Raw genomic sequence first — 18,721 nt, forward strand, 5'->3', positions numbered from 1 at the left:
CACACACAGAACATGAAAACCACCTCCCAGACTGACCAGGGTGCCTAGTGACTGCAATGTGTGTGTGACCTTCTGCTGAACCTGCCCCCATGTCTGTACCCTGGTAAAGGTGACTGTCCTCTTCAATTACCAACCCCCTTTCCCCCTTCAAACACACTGTCCTCTAAAAGAACATGATGGAAACAGTAATTAACAGAAACGTATTTTTTATTAACAACTACACAGTTAGGGGATGAAACTGGGACGGGGGCTTGGGTGAGGTGCTTTTGGAGTGAAGGAAAGGACTTATCAAATCTTGGGAATGAGAGCCTTCTGTTACTTGAGCAGTCTGCAGGGGTGGAGTGACTGTTTTCACGGCCCCTGCCGCCTCTCCTTCTTGGGACTTTGGGTGAGGGGAGGATGGGACTTTGTGGCGGGGGAGGGCAGTTAGAGAGAGAATGCAGCGGGGCTCTGTCCTCCTGCCTCCGGTCCTGCAGAACATCTACAAGGCGCCGGAGCGTGTCCGTTTTCTCCCTCGTTAGTCCAAGCAGCGTTTGAGTCGCCTGCTGGTCTTCCTGCCCCCACCTGTCCTCCCGTTCGCTGTGTGATTGCTGGTATTGCGACATGTTCTCCCTCCATTGGGTCTGCTGTACCACCTCAGCTCGGGAGCAGCCCATAAGTTCTGAGAACATCTCATCCCATGTCCTTCTCTTTCGTCGCCTGATCTGCGCCAGCCTCTGGGAGGGGGATGCCGGGGTAGCTCGGGAGACACTCGCAGCTGTGGGATGGGAAAAAGGGGAGTGAATTCCTCAGAAAAATAATTTTTTGTGAACAATGAACATAGTCTTTCTCTGTGAACAAGACCATGCACAGCACCTATCACATGCGCACTCAGTACAAGGTCAAATTTTCGGCCTTCCCATTGAGTGCCTGGGGTCTTGCTGTACAGATCACACAAGCGGGGCCGGGTAACGGAATTCGGCTAGCTGGCGGACATGGTAAGCCGTAGACTTTTGGCTGCTTAAAGCTTAATTTATAGCAGTGCCCTCCTTTCATGTTCCAAGCAATGCTCCTAACATTGGCCAGTTCCTGCTGCCGGCAATCCGGCCAGCATGAACTCTGCCCCTATCCCACCCCCCTCGCGGCTGTCCCCGGGAAAGATCCCTCCATGCTGCCCCTGTCACGCCTCCACCGCATGGCTGTAAATGGCCGGTTACAGTTATGTAAAGGAACAGGCAATCAGTCCCAATACTAACATTCCCCTAATTTAAAGCAGGTCACCATGAGTGATATCACTCTGATGAGGATTTCAGAGACAGAGAAAGACCGCATGATGCATGAATTCCAGCAAGCACCAGGGCTGTATGCCGCCATGCTTTGTGAGGCAATGATCCCGGAGTACTTGCTGCTAGCCTGGCATGGAAAAGTTTCCTACCATGGAGGACTCAATAAGGCCGCTCTCCCCAGGAACCTGATGCAAAGGCTTTCACAATACCTCCAGGAGACCTTCGTGGAGATGTCCCAGGAGGATTTCTGCTCTATCCCTGGACATATTGACAGAATTTTCCATTAGCTGCACTGGAAAGGACTAAAAACTAAAGTGCCTAGGTCAAACTAATTATGAAAAACCAGACATGTTGACAAACTTTTCCAATAGCTGCATTGGCAAGGACTAGAAACTAAAGTGCCTAGGGCAAACTAATCATGAAAAACCCATTGTTAAGATACCATTCCTATTCTGTTCAAAATAAATGTTTAAAACACTTACCTACTGATGTTTCCCCTGATTTACGGTCTGGGTTACCGTCTTGGGAGGGTTGGTAGGGGATCTCCATGAGGGTGATGAAGAGATCCTGGCTGTCGGGGAAATCAGCATTGAAAGCGTTGTCGACTGCCTCGTCCTCCTCATCTCCTTCCTCATCTTCCCCGTCCGCGAACATCTCCGAGGAAGCGGTCGTCGACAATACCCCATCGTCACTGTCCATGGACAGTGGTGGGGTAGTGGTGGCAGCCGCACCTAGAATGGAATGCAGTGCCTCGTAGAAACGGCATGTGTGGGGCTGGGATCCGGAGCGTCCATTTGACTCTTTGGTCTTCTGGTACCCTTGTCTCAGCTTCTTAATTTTCACGTGGCACTGCGTTGCATCCCGGCTGTATCCTCTCTCCGTCATGGCTTTTGAGATCTTCTCATAGATCTTCGCATTCCGTTTTTTCGATCGCAGCTCCGAAAGCACGGACTCATCGCCCCACACAGCGATCAGATCCAAGACTTCCTGATCAGTCCATGCTGGGGCCCTCTTTCTATTCTGTGATTGCATGATCACCTCTGCTGGAGAGCTCTGCATCGTTGCCAGTGCTGCTGAGCTCGCCACAATGTCCAAACAGGAAATGAGATTCAAACTGGCCAGACAGGAAAAGGAATTCAAATTTTCCCAGGGCTTTTCCTGGTGGCTGGTCAGAGCATCTGAGCTCGGACTGCTGTTCAGAGCGTCAACAGAGTGGTGCACTGTGGGATAGCTCCCGGAGCTATTAGCGTCGAATTCCATCCACACCTACCCTAATTCGACATGCCCATGTCGAATTTAGTGCTACTCCCCTCATTGGGGAGGAGTACAGAAATCGATTTAAAGAGACCTCTATGTCGAAATAAATAGCTTCGTTGTGTGGACGGGTGCAGGGTTAATTCGAGTTAACGCTGCTAAATTCGACATAACCTCCTAGTGTAGACCAGGCCTTAGAGTATGTCTATTCAGCAAAGAAAAACTGGCAGCTGACCCATGCCAGCCTACTCAGGCTGAGGGCCTGTTACATTGCTATGTAGACTTCCAGGCTCAGGCTGCAGCCAGAGCTCTGGAATCTCCAACCCTGCTGGGTCATAGAGCCCGGGCTCCAGCCCAAGCCTGGAAGTCTACAGAGCAGTGAAACAGCCGTGCAGCCCAAGCCCTGTGAGTCCAAGTTAGCTGGCACAGGCCAGCCATGGGTTTTTATTTGCTGTGTAGACATAGCCTTCCATAGGACAAATGTCTATAGTGTTCTTCAAGTGATTATCCACATGAAGTCCACTCCTGTTCGTATGCACCTCGTGTGCTTAATCAGATTCTCTTAGCCAGCAGTGTCTGTTGGGACCAGGCCTGTCCTGTCCCCCCACCTGAAGGCATAAAGGGCAGAGAGCGCCCAACCACCACTCGCTTCCTTCTTACTGCCCATGGCAATGAGATGGAACTCTTGCAGTGTCTGCCTGCTTCTCTGTTCAATGTGCTAGTTGTTAGTTTTGTTGCCTGTTACCAACACATACCCAAACAACCATTTTAGTCAGGTTCTGCTTTTTAGACTAGGACCCATACCCTTTCTCCCCATACAAGAGCTCTAGCAAAATGGTAGAAGCAAAATCTGTGCGGTTTAAAACATGCTCCTTCTGTTAATCTTCAATACCTTAATGATAAATACTCTAGATACCAGTTTCACTTAGGAGAAGGACATATTCCTTAGCAATTTACCATATGTCACTCCTCCTCTGAATGGATTCAGAAAGGTGGACAAGCTCACTTAAAATTGTTCCTCCTGGATCTTTTTATGCAAGCTACCTTGGACATCAAAAGGAACGATGCAGCTGGACCCTCAGTCCTCTGTCAGTCCCTGTCCTCGAGCTCTCTAATAAGTTGAGATTCCACCCTGAGCTCCCTGGCTACTTCAACCAAGAAGTCCCTGTCATACATTTCCATTCCAGTTTTGACCTCTGGCAAGGTTAGGAAGGAGCAGTGCTCCAGAGTTGAGCCAAGCCAGAGGTCATGCTGTCTGGTGCCTACTAAGTTGAGGTTTAAGATTCATAAGTCATGGTGACTGGGGCTCAACAGTCAAAGCAGCCAGTGGCCTTGGAAGAGTCCCTCTGATGCCCTGGTCCCAACTGTTAAGAGAGCACTGATGGCACCACTAACCCTCCAGACTGTGACTACCTCAGTACTGGTTCTTCAACCCAGCATGTTGGCAAATGGTGCTTCTGTACAGGCAAACATTGGAACTCTGTTCCTTTGTGCCCAGCACATTGGTACCTAGTGGTTTGGTACCCAGGGCATATATGGTACCAAGTGATTTAAAAGTGGTCCCTGTACTGGGGTTTCCTGAATGAAAGAGGTAATAACTAAGCTTCACTAAGTCTATTGACATGGTAGGTAACGGAGATACAGACTTCATGCCCTACTTAGTTAGTGAGAGCCTCGCAGAAACAGAGAATTCCTCACAGGACAGTGCCTGTCTTGAAAATGGTGTACTTTTTTTCTTCATCCCCGCTGGTAGGTAGTTGGGACTCTTCTCCTACATAGCCACCACTGCCTCCTCCTCCTCCCCCTAGGGTGGCAAAGTGGGAGTCAGGAAGAGATTTTTGAGGATGGATCTGTAAGGGACAGCAGGAAAGAACCCATGGCTCATAGGGAGCATTCCTTTTGGTACTCCCTCTCCCCTCACGTGTCCCCCATCCCAGTACCAATACCTGTATCAGCTTTGGCCCTACTGAATGCCCTAGGGGAGGTGACATATTCACAATTCATGGCCTGCATCTTCAGCCCACTCTAGGCCTAAATCACCCTTTCCAAAGAGGCACTATAAACTCACACAGCCAGATTAGCTAGTGCAGCCTCAGATCCTGCAAAGGCAGGAGAAGTGATGAGGAATTACATCTGCATGGGAAGAACAATTTATTCCTGCTCCAATCTCCTCCTCATCTCCCAATGAAGAAGTAAATCCCTCAACCGTTTCTTCAGTTGATAACTTCATTAAGCTAATGGCAAAGACTCTAGATATACCTCTGGAAGTGGTGCAGGAGCATCCTCACAAACTCCTGGACATCTTGCACCTTTCCATGCCTGGGGAGGGGCTCTTCATACTTATAAATGAAGGACTGCTGGAGCCTGTGAAAGGCCTGTGGCACATACCAGCATCTATTCTGGCAATGTTCAAGTGAGCTGACAGGAGGTACAAAGTCTCTTCCAAAGGATTTGGGTACTTTTTCCATGTAGTTACCAGGATTATTTGTCTGAGAGGTTGCAGCAGCCAGGGCCTCCCAAATCTACACCTTGGGAGAAAGACACAAAGGGTATGACTACACTGCAGCTGGGAGGTGTGATTCCCAGTGTTGGTTGATAGACTTGCACTAGCTCAGGAGTACACAATACAAAATGGGGAGCTGACTTTAAAATACACAGAGCAACCAGTCTTGACTTGTGTTACTCAGCTGTGGAGAACTGGGCTTTGGTATGGTCATGTTCGAGCCATGCTCACTAAATTGATACTGCACTCAATCAAGCCTATAGGATCATCACAGGGACTTTGAAATTGACCTGGATGCTGTCTCTACACTGCCTCACAGGGATTACACCATCATCAGTGAGGCAAGATGCCTTCAGTAGAAAGGAGGGACAAAAAACAGGTGCATAAAATCTGGGACACCCATTATATAGGCACATTTGACCATGCAAGAGGCCAAAGTCCACAAAAAACTTTGCCTCTGAAAATCCTTTATCCCAAAATACTTCTGTGGAAGGCTACAGAGTAACAAAATGGCAAGAAATGCCAATGATCCTGGAGAACCTTCTTCAGAATGATTCCCCCCCCCCATCACTGATCTTGAATGAAAATACTGCTGTACCTTAAATTGAGTGCGAACTAGAATGGCAAAGACTGTAGACAATATGATCAAGTGGAAGCTGAGGCATGACCCCAAAAGTGACGAGCCTAAGCAAACACTTGAACACTTCCTGATCCTGTGCCCCCAGACAACATCCAACCCCGAGGAACTATTTGAGACAAGTGACAACACCAGGTGTTGGCTGCAGTTTTGGAGTGACAAGTTATGAGGATGATCTAAGAAGACAAGAAGTCCAGGACTACTTATACCTCAGCAACTGGCTGGTTTGAGGAAGATCACTCCAACAGGTGACTATTAAAGCTCTTCACAACCTGGAACTCAAAGTCAACAGAGAAATCCAAACTTGTTCCATGTAGAACAAAGCATAGAATTCACTAGAGTACTGTTAGATTCCAGGTCATTGAGATCTGATCTTCTGTAGGAATCATTCCAGGTGACAGTAAACCTCATTAACCAACTTCAAGCTCACCCAAAACCATCAGTAAGAACATACTTTAGGTATCTGGGACACATGGCCTCATGCACCTACATGATGCAGTTTGTAAGACTTTACCTATGTTCCATGCAGAGATGGTTGAAAACAGTGTATATACCCAGGAGAAACCACATGGACATGTTGGTCAAGAAGTTATCATGTTAAACTGGTGGAAAGCCCCTCTTCAGGTGTGCAAAGGAATAAATTTCTCTGCGCCTCTATCTACTAAGGCACTAATGATATATGTCTACACTCACAGTGGAGATGGGGAGCGCATCTAGATTTACTTAACAACTCAAGGTATGTAGTCCCCTCAGGGAGCTCATTTGCATATAAACGTATGGAACATAGAGCCTTCCACTTGGCATGCAATGTATTTCTGCCTTTACTCTGAAGAGCCACAATCCAGGTGCTGACAGACAACATCTCAGCTATGCATTACATGAACAGACAAGGAGGAACCAGGTCATCTCACTCTGTCTGGAGTCCATCTGGCTCTGGACGTGGTGCATTCCAAATCAAATTCCAGTGGCTCTGCATCTTTCTGACCTTCAGAACGCCTTACCAGACCATTCAGGAGTAATTCTCAAACAACCCTGAGTAGTCTGTCAAATATTCAGAACATCTTTTGCAAGTGAGGATTCCTAGAAATAGACCTGGTTATTACAAGCCAAAACCACAAGTTTCAACATTTTGTTCCAGGGAAAAGTTGAGTTCAGGTTCCTGGCAGACACTTTTCTCATCCTTTGGTCACTGGGGCTAATATATGCTTTTCTGCCGATCCCATGATACCGAAGGTTCTGAAGAAATTGAGGCAAGACTCTGGACTGATGGTTATAATAACCTCAGCATGGGCCAGGCAGTTCTGGTATTCAGATCTGATGAACCGCTCAACACAGCCCCCCATGACTGTACGTACCCTAGCCGACATAGTCTCGTGGAACAACCATCAGATCCAGATCCACCTTTATTATATTTGTTAGCCTGGAAGCTGTCTTGATGACATCCACTGAAAGAAGCTGTTTCATTGAAGTTCAGAATGTTCTGCTCCAAAGCAGGAATCCTCAACCAGACTGACTGACTTATAAAGCTAAACAGAAGCGGTTTTCTATTTAGGCATCTCAGTTGTCACCCTTAACATTACCACTTTTAGCAATATTGGTCTATTTACTAGCTATGAAACAAAATGGACTTTCTAACAGCTGGTGGTCCATAATGATCCATCTTGCAGCAGTATCTGCACATCATCCTTCTATCCAGGGCCATACTGTATTTCCCACTGTGCAATGGTAATATTCCTTAAGGACTTTAGGATCCCCCTCCTTCTTGGGACCTCAGTATAGTGTTAGCAGGGTTGGTGGGTCCTGCCTTTAATCCCCGAGAGGCCTTTTTCCCTTTATCATAGATCTACAAAGACTGCCTTTTTATTGGCCATTACATCATCTTGAAGGGCAAGGGAGATTCAGGCCCTAATGATGGGCCCCTCTTATACAGTGTTTCATAAAGACAGAGTCACTTAGTCCTCATCCAAGTTCCTGCCCAAAGGTTTTTTTTTTTTTTTTTCAGGATTCCATGTGAACCAGTTTAATTGTCTCCCAGTTTTCATTCCCATGCCTCACTTGATCTCTGGGGAAGCTAACCTTCAAACACTTGATGTGGTAAGGGCACTATCTTTTTTTACTTTGACAGGACAAAACTATTCAGGAACACACCTAGACTGTTTGTGGCTTTTGCAGAAAAGGTTAAGGGGAAGGCAATAGTCTCCTGGAGATTATATAAATGGGTCTTCAACTGTTTAAAGGCATGTTACAAGTTAGCCTGTGTCAAAGTTAGACTCAGGACTCATAGTTTGTCAGACCACTCTGTTTTATTAGCACAGCGCTCTGCTAATACATTCAGATAATGTGAGCCTCCATGCAAGATTCAAACAGTCTTATTTATACAGATAAAAGGGTGCGAACTAAACAAAGGGACAGAGAGAGCAAAATTGTAAAATATGCATGGAGCACAAAATGCATATCCTGCTTCCTTGTTAACTCTTATCGATCTAAGACTAATGCTTCACCAGTTGCCCTTAAGTGGCAAGTTAAGCAGTTAATGTCTGCTTTCCTGCCCCCCTGGCTTGCAGCATTTCTCATTTCTACTTAAAGGTACATACAGCATTCTTTAATTCATTCTATTTCTTTAATATAATTCATTTCACTTTCACACCTGGTTAGAGTCACATTGGAGCTCATTCCATTAGAGCAGGGGTTCTCAAACTTCATTGCACTGGAACCCCCTTCTGACAACAAAAGTTAGTACACGATCCCAGGGTGGGACCAAAGCCTGAGCCTGCCTGAGTCCTGCTGCCCTAGGTGGGAGGACCAGAGCCGAAGCCCGAGCCCCAGTGCTCTGGTTGGGGAGCGGGGGTGGGTTCAAAGCCGAAGCCCAAGGGCTTCAGCCTGAGGCAGGGAGCCTGTAACCTGAGCCTTGCTGCCCAGAGGTGAAGCCCTTGGACTTCAGCCCCTGGGTGGTGAGCCTTGGGCTTTGGCCCCAGGCCCCACCAAGTCTAAACCAACCCTGGTGACCCCGTTAAAATGTGATCGTGACCCAGTTTGGGGTCCCGATTCACAGTTTGAAAACTGCTGCACTAGAGCTCAGGCAGCCTATGTGACCTGTGTGATGAGAGGCCCTATTTCTGAAATTTGTAGGGCAGCTAAGTGGAGCTTGGTCCACACATTTACAAAACACTGCTCTTAAGTCGAGGCTTCCAGACCAGATGCCAACTTTAGTAGGACTGTCTGCAATTATTGTTAAAGAAGGACTCCTAATATCCACCTCCAATCAGACAGACAATTATTTTAGGGCTTGTTTATGTGGATGCTTTGTGGGTGGAAAGCCAGGGTGTAAATCTACAGCACACTAGCTTGCCACGTGTTAACTGGTTGTGTGACCCTGCTACCATGCACTAGAAGTTCCACAGTGCACTTGGATATACATACCAGTGTTGTTATAATAATCTGCAGTGTTATGAATCCTAAATTCTGGACACAGCTTTTTAAGTTTTCTGATTGACTGTGTGATCTACTTACTTAGGTTTTTATTGTATCCACTATTGTGGTGTCTTGATTCCTTAATGTTGTATCTTTGCCAGTAATAAAAAATAAATGGAGGGAATTACCTTTCCCATCAAGTTTTTGTTTAGAAATGCTAATTGAATTGTATTTTTGGTGAATTATTGTTTCTCTTAGATGACTGAAATTCCTTGCCCTTTTTTGCTTTGTGACTCAGTGTATTTGATGTGTGAAATAATCCTTCAGAAATTCATTATATGACCTGGCTTATTTTGCCTTGATTCATTATTCTGATGCTCTACTATACTTTGACACAACTCTTAGTTCTGTATATATTTTAATGCGTTACATTATTACCTAGACTTTTTATTTTTTACTACTTTTCCCTCTAAAGACAACTTTCAGCTCTATACAAGCATAGATTACTTTACCTATCTCGGCTGTATTTTGCACTCTCTATTTTTCTGTTAAATTATTCATTAATCTGCCCACCCAACCATATTTTTAATTCCTTCTGTAGACTTGCACCTTGCAGCTTGTGATTCTGCATTGATAAATACTAATCACATTTGAAATCTATTCCTATTGCCCAGCTGCTGACTAGGATATGCAAAACATGCCTTAATGTGGCATGCCTTTATTTACAGTGTGTCAAAACCATTCCAGAGAGTGACTAAAAATTGTGGAATGTTCTGGAATAAAACGATCAAGCTGCTGGAAAAGGCTTTAAATAGATTTTGTCTGTCACTCACCATTTGGCAACTGAGTCTTGCCATGTAAAATCATTGTTGAGACTGACATGTCTATCTGCTCAATTTAGCATTCTTCAAATTTGAGTGCATCAAAATCAACTGAATCTGCAGGACTTGATCTTCAAATGTTTGATCAGAATTTGTTTTGAACTGGACTGTTTTATGCATACCGTATTTAAAAAATGAAGATAAACACGAGCAATCTATGAATATTCCAACAGGCTGTACCCTTGATGTTAATTTTTACTACTTTGGAACAAAATTTTTTTTATCCAAAACAATTATATTTTTACATTTATGTTTATTTTTTTTCTGTTATGTGAAAGGATGTTAAAATGGATAATTCTACTGTTCTTTTGATATGTGCATGTCCCACATTAGCACAGAGCATCTATGGAGAATTGAAAGACTACCTTTCAAGTGTCACTCAGTCAACTGCCAGTTTGCAATTGGCTCTTTAGAATTAAACTCATTGTGAAGTGATGGCATAGCATGCTAACACATAGTAAAGAAAACCAAACTGCTTTTTATTTCTGAGTTTTGAATTTTTGAACTGCTTATTAGGAACTGTAACTGTAATTCTTTAAAACAAGTTGATTTTATAATATTTTTCTACTCCTGAGACTTCATTTCCTTATGTGATAGTGTGTTTGGTTTGCACTATAACTAACATTCTAAATGACTAATCTACTTTACCACCAGATGAAGCAGCCTAGTTTTCAGTCCTGCAGTCATTATTTAATTAGTACTCAGAACATTATCCATGAAGGCTGTGATTATTTGCTATCCTCTCAAGAGTGTGGAATCCACGTAGTAGTCCTGGGAGAATTCTGCGCCAAAAAATAAAAAATTCTGCAACAAAAAATTAAAAAACCTGTGCACAATATTTTCAAATTCTGCAAAATTCTGCATATTTTATTTGTTAAAATAAATAATTCAAATATAATCATACCAGTTTCAAGTATTTTTGGTCCTTCATTTCAAAATACCTGCCAGCAAGTATGTCTGTAACAATACAGACGACAAAAAAATCAGAAAATGTTTTTTGATAAATAGATTCCTTGGTAGACATATTAATACAGAACTCTGAGCAATAATTCATTTAAACTACAATACAGAACCATATTTCCCACACACCCCGTAAGCGGTGCAAAAGCTGGGGGGTAGTCTTGGGTAACGGAGGAGCTGAGGGAGAGGGAAATAATTGCTGGGAAGGATCCTGGGTGTGAACTTGAATGGTTGTTGGGTGGGTGGGGGGGAAGTATGTTTTTTTTGGGGGGGGCAGGGAGGGACTGTTAGGGAGCTCCCCCCATGCAGACCCTGGCTGACCCCTCGCCTCTCCCATTCAGTCAGGCACACGTGTCCCTCCACCCCCACTCAGACACCCACTCCCCATCCCCATGTGTCCTTGCACCCCCTGTCCACATGTGTCGCTCCATCTTCACCCAGACACCCACTCCCCATCCCCATGTGTCCTTGCACCCCCTATCCACATGTGTCGCTCCATCTTCACCCAGACACCCACTCCTGCATCTCCATGTGGCCCTGCATCACCTCCCTTGGTCCCAATGTGTCTCCATGCCCCCTCTCAGCCATTCTCCCGTCCCTATGTGGCCCTGCACCTCCCTTCCCCCTGTGGCCCAGAGCCTCATCTCCCATTGAGCCCCTGCCCAGTCTGTCCCCCCCCACTAGCCCTTATGAGCCCCTGTCTGACCCCCCCCAGCAGCTCTACACTGTCTGTCTCTCCATAGCCCCCAGTCTCCTGACTTGACCCTAAAGGTACTGTGAAGAAGGCTCTGCAGGCTCTTTCTCTTCCCTAGCTGTCTGGGAGCAGCTGCTGTGTTCTATTGCCACAGTACCCTCTGGTGGGCAAAAGGTGGAACCGCAACAACTTTTCAGCAGAAGCTTTTTCTGCGCAAAAATAAAAATGCGTGAGGCTCATAAATTATGTGCACGCACAGTGGCGCAGAATTCCCCTCAGAGTAACGTAGGTATTAATCACTAAAAACTGTGATTACTAGCAATTAAGCTTTCAGTGCTCCAGGAATTATTTTTCAGTTACCTATCTCTGTTAACTTTTGAAGCCAGATTCTGTCATGCTTAGTACACGAGGCATGGATATGATTTCCTGATTATCATGCTGCCAGCTCAGGTCCTGAAGGGAGTTAGAGCAGTCTATCCTACCTATCTTCACATACAGGTGGACAAACAAAGATAGGAGCTGGGTAGGTCTGGTTCCTGATCCTTTACTCCCTATACGCTATCTGGTAGCTGGGGTGTGTACTAGCTATTCTGGAGCCTTGCAAGTAACTTCTGATGCCTGGAGTGACAAATATTTTTTAGGGTGCTTTATTGGCACCAGTTTTTATTGGCAGTAAAAGACTACTTACAGATAATTTCAACCAATCAATTTGATTCTTTACCATATTGCTATAATAGCATAAGTGTAATATAGAATAGTGCAGAACTTTCAAAACCCTCAGTCCTGAACTAGAGGTGATCTATGGACCGCTTATTGGTGGTCTAAAGACAGCTGGCTGTCCAAATTGTGCTGGCTTTCCTTTTTGTTTTTGTTATTTTTGCAATAAAGACAGCTACAAATGAATTAGTTTCCTGATACTTCTTTTCTCTGTAACCAATTGCTGTATTTTCCAAAGGGATATTATGCACTCATCAATAGGAGGGGAGCTGGTCAGAGGTTGTCTTCTCAACTATCTCTCTGTTAAGTTGTGATCCACACATTGCAGAAAGTAGGAAACCCTGGAATAGTGTTCTCCTTCAGTCTTCATTTAGTGCACTGTGAACATGAAAGGAAAGAACCTAAAATCAATAAAGATGAGGATGGATGCTTATATTTTTATCACAATTACATATGTGAGACTATTATAATAAAAATGATATGCAAACAATATCAGATGCACAGAGCTGCCAGCTCTAACCTGGTTACAGCTGCTGCTAATTACATATATGTTTCAACTGCACTCTGGCAAGTCTACATGTACTGGAATTTTAAATGTTTTGTTATTTCTGTAATGCCATGGACTGTGCCTTCAGAGTTTACAATCTAAATTAAGGGCAGAACTGAGCAGCTGCTGAAGGGACAGTTTGCAACACAATTTGGTTGCAGAAAGATTGAGTGTCATGTGTTCACTGAACAATCATTCTGAACAATTGATTTTAAGATAGGTATCATCATCGAAGAAGATATGTTACTTGTGTTTCCTCGTCTGATTGTAATTTGAACAAGAGATAATACAGGAATGACTCACAAATGTTCATTGTGAGCAGGTATTAACTGATACTTTCTCTTTCAGCTAATCTTCCAGTACCAACAATTGCTGCGATAGATGGGACGGCATTAGGTGGTGGCCTAGAACTGGCATTAGCCTGTGACATAAGAGTGGCAGGTAAGACTGAATCCTATTAAATGATCAGGAGATTATTAGCATTATAGAAGGCTTGACTAATCCTTGCCTTGGCAACAGTCCTATAAAACTGGTTTTATATCTGACATTGCATACGCTCAATTATTTCTATGTGATTTAGCAGAAACTTGACGGAAATAATTGCTGATGTTTAATTTCATACCATTTACTGTTGATAGATAGAGCATTTTTGTTGCCTGTTTTAATTTATTCTTATGATCTTCATTTTATCGTTAGCAGTATTCACTATATCATTAGCAGTGATCCCAGAAGGCTAGGGCAGAGATTGAGAATTTTTTTTATAATTAAAATGCTCTTGTCGTCAAAATTTGTTACTATACAAACAGGTTGCAGGAAATAGGCCAAACTAGTTTGTGAGTGTATTATTAAATAAGTAATTAAGCTCTTATAAAATAAAAGTGACAACAGCACATGAAAAGAGGAACCTTGATCTATCCAGCTGTCAGAACTGCAAAACCATTTGTTGGAAAGTAAATGGAAACTTGCTCTTGAGCACTTGCCAGCGTACTCATAGTATATTAAGCTGTTTGACCCTGAGGGAGTAGTCAGTCAGCTAAAGAATTCATAATCATCAGAAACAGACTTCCCCACCATTTCAAGTTGTTAAATAATAACATTGCCACTTGCTTTTAGTGCTTTAAAATGTACAAATAATTCTGTGCATTATTGGATCTAAATAACTTACTTGCATCAGCAATCTTCCTGTGTGAAAATTAATGAGGTACAGAGCCTGTCTTGACAGGAATAGCTTCTTTGTTCTTTTAATAAATTGCAGCTCAATTTGGTGTCTTTCTGTATTTCCATAGGCAAATGCTTTTTTAAGTGATGGTTTGTTGTTTGGAAGACAAGTTTAATAAATTAACAGATTGTTGTAAAGAATCTTCTTTTGTATAAACTTTTTCAAATTATTATTTAGTATAGATTATATCAAGAACTCATTACATTTTATGCTTCTTTTCAAGCCTCTTCTGCTAAAATGGGTCTAGTTGAAACAAAGCTGGCAATCATTCCGGGTGCAGGTATGAATTTTAGTCTTGTACAATACTGAAGATAATCCAACTGCTAACCAGTGGTCTTGGTGCTTGTGATTTTGCATTGTTGGTTATACATTTTATGTTTAACTTTGTATTTTTTAAGTGTTATTAACATAGTTTTAAACCATATTTCCTAGCGAAAATTAGTAAAAAGTTTCTTTTTCTTTAAAGAAATGAGTTATGTAGGATTGTTTTTTTTTTTAATGGATGCCCGCCTTAACGGTTATGTAAATGAGTTTAATGTCTTTGAAGGCTGATGTCATTTGTGTAGGGGCATGTGCAAAAACATTAATTTGTAACTATTAGTATAGCAGAAATGGTAATTTAATTTGATGATCCAACACCATATACCATCTTAGAATCATAGAAGATTAGCATTGGAAGAGACCTGAGGAAGTCATCTAGTCCAATCCCCTGCTCAAAGCAGGACCAACCTCAACTAAATCAATCTGTTCCTAAATCTGTTCCTTTAGGACACTAATTCAACTTTTGTATTGCTTTTTAGTCAGTTATATGAAGATACTGACTGTGAAAGTGTGGTGTATGTATCACTCTATCTCATTCAGAATGTTTTTGGTATCTTCAGAGGACAGAGACTACTATTTTATTTTAACACCTTCTTCCACTTGGAAGGACAGTTGGCCCTACTCCGGATTCAGGGTGGCTGAAAAGAATAAAGGGGTAATAATGATGTTTGATTTGAGTCCCTTCTATTGTGAAGGGCATTTATTTTTGTTTTCCAGATAAAAGCACACTGATTTGAACCAAACTATTTGCCTTTGTAATGGAAGAACAATATCTTGAGGAAACAAAACTTCTCTGCTAGGGCTTTAGCTGATGTTGCTAGAAGTGTTTTGAGAATTTTATGCCTCAGCTTTGGAGTAATGTTCTTTCTGATTGGTGAAGGCTGTTGGGGAAATACTAGGTCTGTTGCTAATGGAAGTTGTCAATGCTTGTAGCAGGAAGAGCAGGGTGCCAACTGTCCTTAAGGAAACATTGGTGCAACCTCTGGATAAGAAACAACCACTTGAATTTGACAGTCTGGATGCTTTTTGTCCTGTTTCAAATTTTCCATTATTGGTTAAGATTATTGAGGAAGTTGTGATGCGACATCTCGCAATATCTTAATTAGGTGTTTCAGATCTCCTAGTTTATTCTCAGTTTGAATTCAGACCTTCGTTTGGCATGGGCACCACACTGGGTTATCCTGATGGTCGATCCCTTCTTAGCCATGGGTGAAGATGAGGTATTCATACATATATTTTTAGGTCTGTCAGTTGCCTGTGGTGCCGTTGATCATGATATATTATTGCCTTGCCAATTGATCCTAGTGGGAGTAGATGAAGGTGCAGTTGATTACCTATGTTCTTTTATTTCAGAGAGCTCCCACAGGGTGGTGTTGAGGATGGTGGCATCCTAGAGGCAGAAAACCAAAGATAATATAGGCAGTGGCTGGTCGATGTTCAGTTATTTCAAGAATGAGACTATGGAAAAACATGTTGTTTTGGCCATGTTAAATTCTAGTGAGCTTTTCTTTGAACAGCTCTAGTGCCCCCATGACTTTCTGTCAGGGATGTGTCTGCAATGGAGATGTGGATTCTGTCCCAAATCTGTCCGGGTTATAAGCCTTTGAAAAATTGTAGTTTGTGCAAGCTCGGTAGAGACTTCTTTGATTTTACCAGCTAGAATCTCCAAAGATTCCATCCTAATTGAGCTTGCTCAAACCTCTCACAATTCCTAGTGTTGATCACACTGCACTTACACAACCCCTACAGAGTGACTGAACATAGACTCATAGACTCATAGACTTTAAGGTCAGAAGGGACCATTATGATCATCTGGTCTGACCCCCTGCATGCTGCAGGCCACAAGACCCTTCCCTGGACTCTGCCGTTGAAGTCCCCAATCCTGTGTTTTAGTGACTTCAATCGGCAGAGACCCTCCTGCTAGTGATCCCTGCCCCATGCTGCGGAGGAAGGCGAAAAACCTCCAGAGGCTCAGCCAATCTACCCTGGAGGAAAATTCCTTCCCGACCCCAAATATGGCGATCAGTACTACCCTGAGCATGTAGGCAAGAGTCTCTAGCCTGACCCTTGTTGGCCATTATGCTATTTACGTACCATTGCTTGGTTTTCCTTGGCTACTATGTTTTACCATTAAACCATTCCCTCCATAAACTTATCTAACTTAATCTTAAAACCAGACAGGTCCGTCGCCCCCACCGTTTCCCTCGGAAGGCCGTTCCAATATTTCACCCCTCTGACGGTCAGAAACCTTCGTCTCATCTCTTACTTGTGATTGGACTGTGACTGTAGGGAAGGATTGCAGACCAAGTTGGATGAGCAAGCATCTCAAACAGTGATTAAGAGAAAGCAGAAAGCCTACAAGAATGGAAGATGGGATAGATCAGCAAGGAGAGCTACCTCTTGGAGTGTGGGGATAAAGTGAGAACTGCCAAAAGCCAAGCAGAGTTGGGTCTTGCAAAGGAAATTAAAATCAATAGTAAAAGATTTGATAGCCATATAAATAAAAAGAAAACAAGGAAAGAAAAAATGGGAACACTAAGCACTGAAGATAGGGTGGAGATTAAAGATAATTTAGGCATGGACCAACACCACAACAAATACTTTGCCTCAGTTTTTAATAAGGGTAATGAAGAGTTTAGGGGTCATGGCAGGGTGGCTAATGGGAACAAGGATATGGATGTAGAAATTACAACATCCATGTTGGAAGTCAAACTGCAACAGTTTAATTGGATTAAATTTGGGGGCCTGGATAATCTCCATCCAAGAATATTAAAGGAACTGGCACATGAAATTGCAAGTCCAATAGCCATGATTTTTAATGAATCTGTAAACTTGGGGGGTTATACCCTATGACTGGAGAATTACTAATAGAGATCCTATTTTTAAGAAAGGGGAAAAAAGTGATCTAGGAGATAACAGGCCTATTAGTTTTACTTCAGTTGTATGCAAGGTCTTGGAACAAATGTTGAAAGAGAAAGTAGCTAATGACATAAAAGTAAATAGTAATTGGGATAAAATATAACATGGTTTTACAAAAGGTAGATGGATTTCCTTCTTTGATAAGATAACTGTTTTTTTAGACAAAGGAAATACAGTATATCTAATCTACCTGGATTTCAGTCAGGCATCTGATACAGTTAAATTGGAGAAGATGGGAATTAATATAAGGATTGAAAGGTGGATAAGGAATTGGTTAAAGGGGAGACTACAATGGGTCATACTGAAAGGCTGCCAGGCTGGAGGGAGGTTACTAGAGGAGTTCCTCAGGGATCGGTCTTGGAACCAATCTTATTTAACAGTTTCATTAATGACCTTGGCCCAAGAAGTGGGAGTGTGCCAATAAAATTTGCAGATGACACACACTTGGGAGGTATTGCCAATATGGAGGAAGACCGGAATATCATACAAGAAGATCCAAAGGACTTTGAAAACTGGAGTAATAGAAATGGGATGAAATTTTATAGTGCAAAGGGACTATCAACAAGACGTTTTGCTATAATCTGGGGACTTCCAGTTGGAAGCAACAGAGGTGGAGAAAGACCTGGATATATTGGTTGGCCACAGGATGACTATGAGCTGCTAATGTGATGCGGCTGTGAAAAAGGCTAATACAGTCCTAGGATGCATCAGGCAAGGTATTTCCAGTAGAGACAGGGAAGTGTTAGTACCATTATACAAGGCACTGGTGAGACCTCATCTGGAATAGTGTGTGCAGTTCTGGGCTCCCATGTTTAACAAAAAATTAATTTAAACTGGAACAGTTGCAGAGAAGGGTTACTAGGATGATCAGAGGAATGGAAAACCTACTTTATGAGGGGGGAATCCAAGAGTTTGGCTTATTTAGCTTAACCAAGAGAAGGCTGAGGGGAGATATGACTGCTCTCCATAAGTACATCAGAGGAATAAATATCAGGGAGGGAGAGGATTTATTTAAGTTAAGCGCCAATGTGGACACAAGAACAAATGGATATAAACTGGTCGTCAACAAGTTTAAACTTGAAATTAGACAAAGGTTTCTAACTATTAGGGGAGTGAAGTTGTGGCACGGCCTTCCAAGTGGAGCAGTGGGGACAAAAAAATCCTAAGTGGCTTCAAGACTAGGCTTGATAAATTTATGGAGGGGACATTATGATGAGACTGCATACAATGGTATGTAGCTGATGTGTGAATGGTAGCAGCAAATATCTTCAATGGCCAGTGATGGGACACTAGAAGGAGCGGGTTCTGAGTTACTACAGAGAATTCCTTCCCAGGTGTCTGGCTGGTAGGTCTTGCCCACGTGCTCAGAGTCTAACTGATTTGCCATATTTGG

At 43.1% G+C, this 18,721-nt stretch overlaps 1 protein-coding gene across 5 annotated transcripts in view; it reads left to right on the plus strand.

Moving 5' to 3' along the window:
* The window catches only part of AUH (AU RNA binding methylglutaconyl-CoA hydratase), a 197,767-nt gene that overhangs the window by 78,719 nt on the left and 100,327 nt on the right, over window positions 1–18,721 (plus strand). For all 5 annotated transcript variants that reach the window (XM_034774858.1, XM_034774859.1, XM_034774860.1 and 2 more), the window contains 2 exons: window positions 13,218–13,310; window positions 14,312–14,368. In XM_034774858.1, coding sequence (XP_034630749.1) covers window positions 13,218–13,310; window positions 14,312–14,368 — 150 coding nt within the window. The remainder of the gene's footprint in view (window positions 1–13,217; window positions 13,311–14,311; window positions 14,369–18,721) is intronic.

Source organism: Trachemys scripta, chromosome 6 (assembly GCF_013100865.1).
Source record: "Trachemys scripta elegans isolate TJP31775 chromosome 6, CAS_Tse_1.0, whole genome shotgun sequence".
NCBI lineage: Eukaryota > Metazoa > Chordata > Testudines > Emydidae > Trachemys > Trachemys scripta.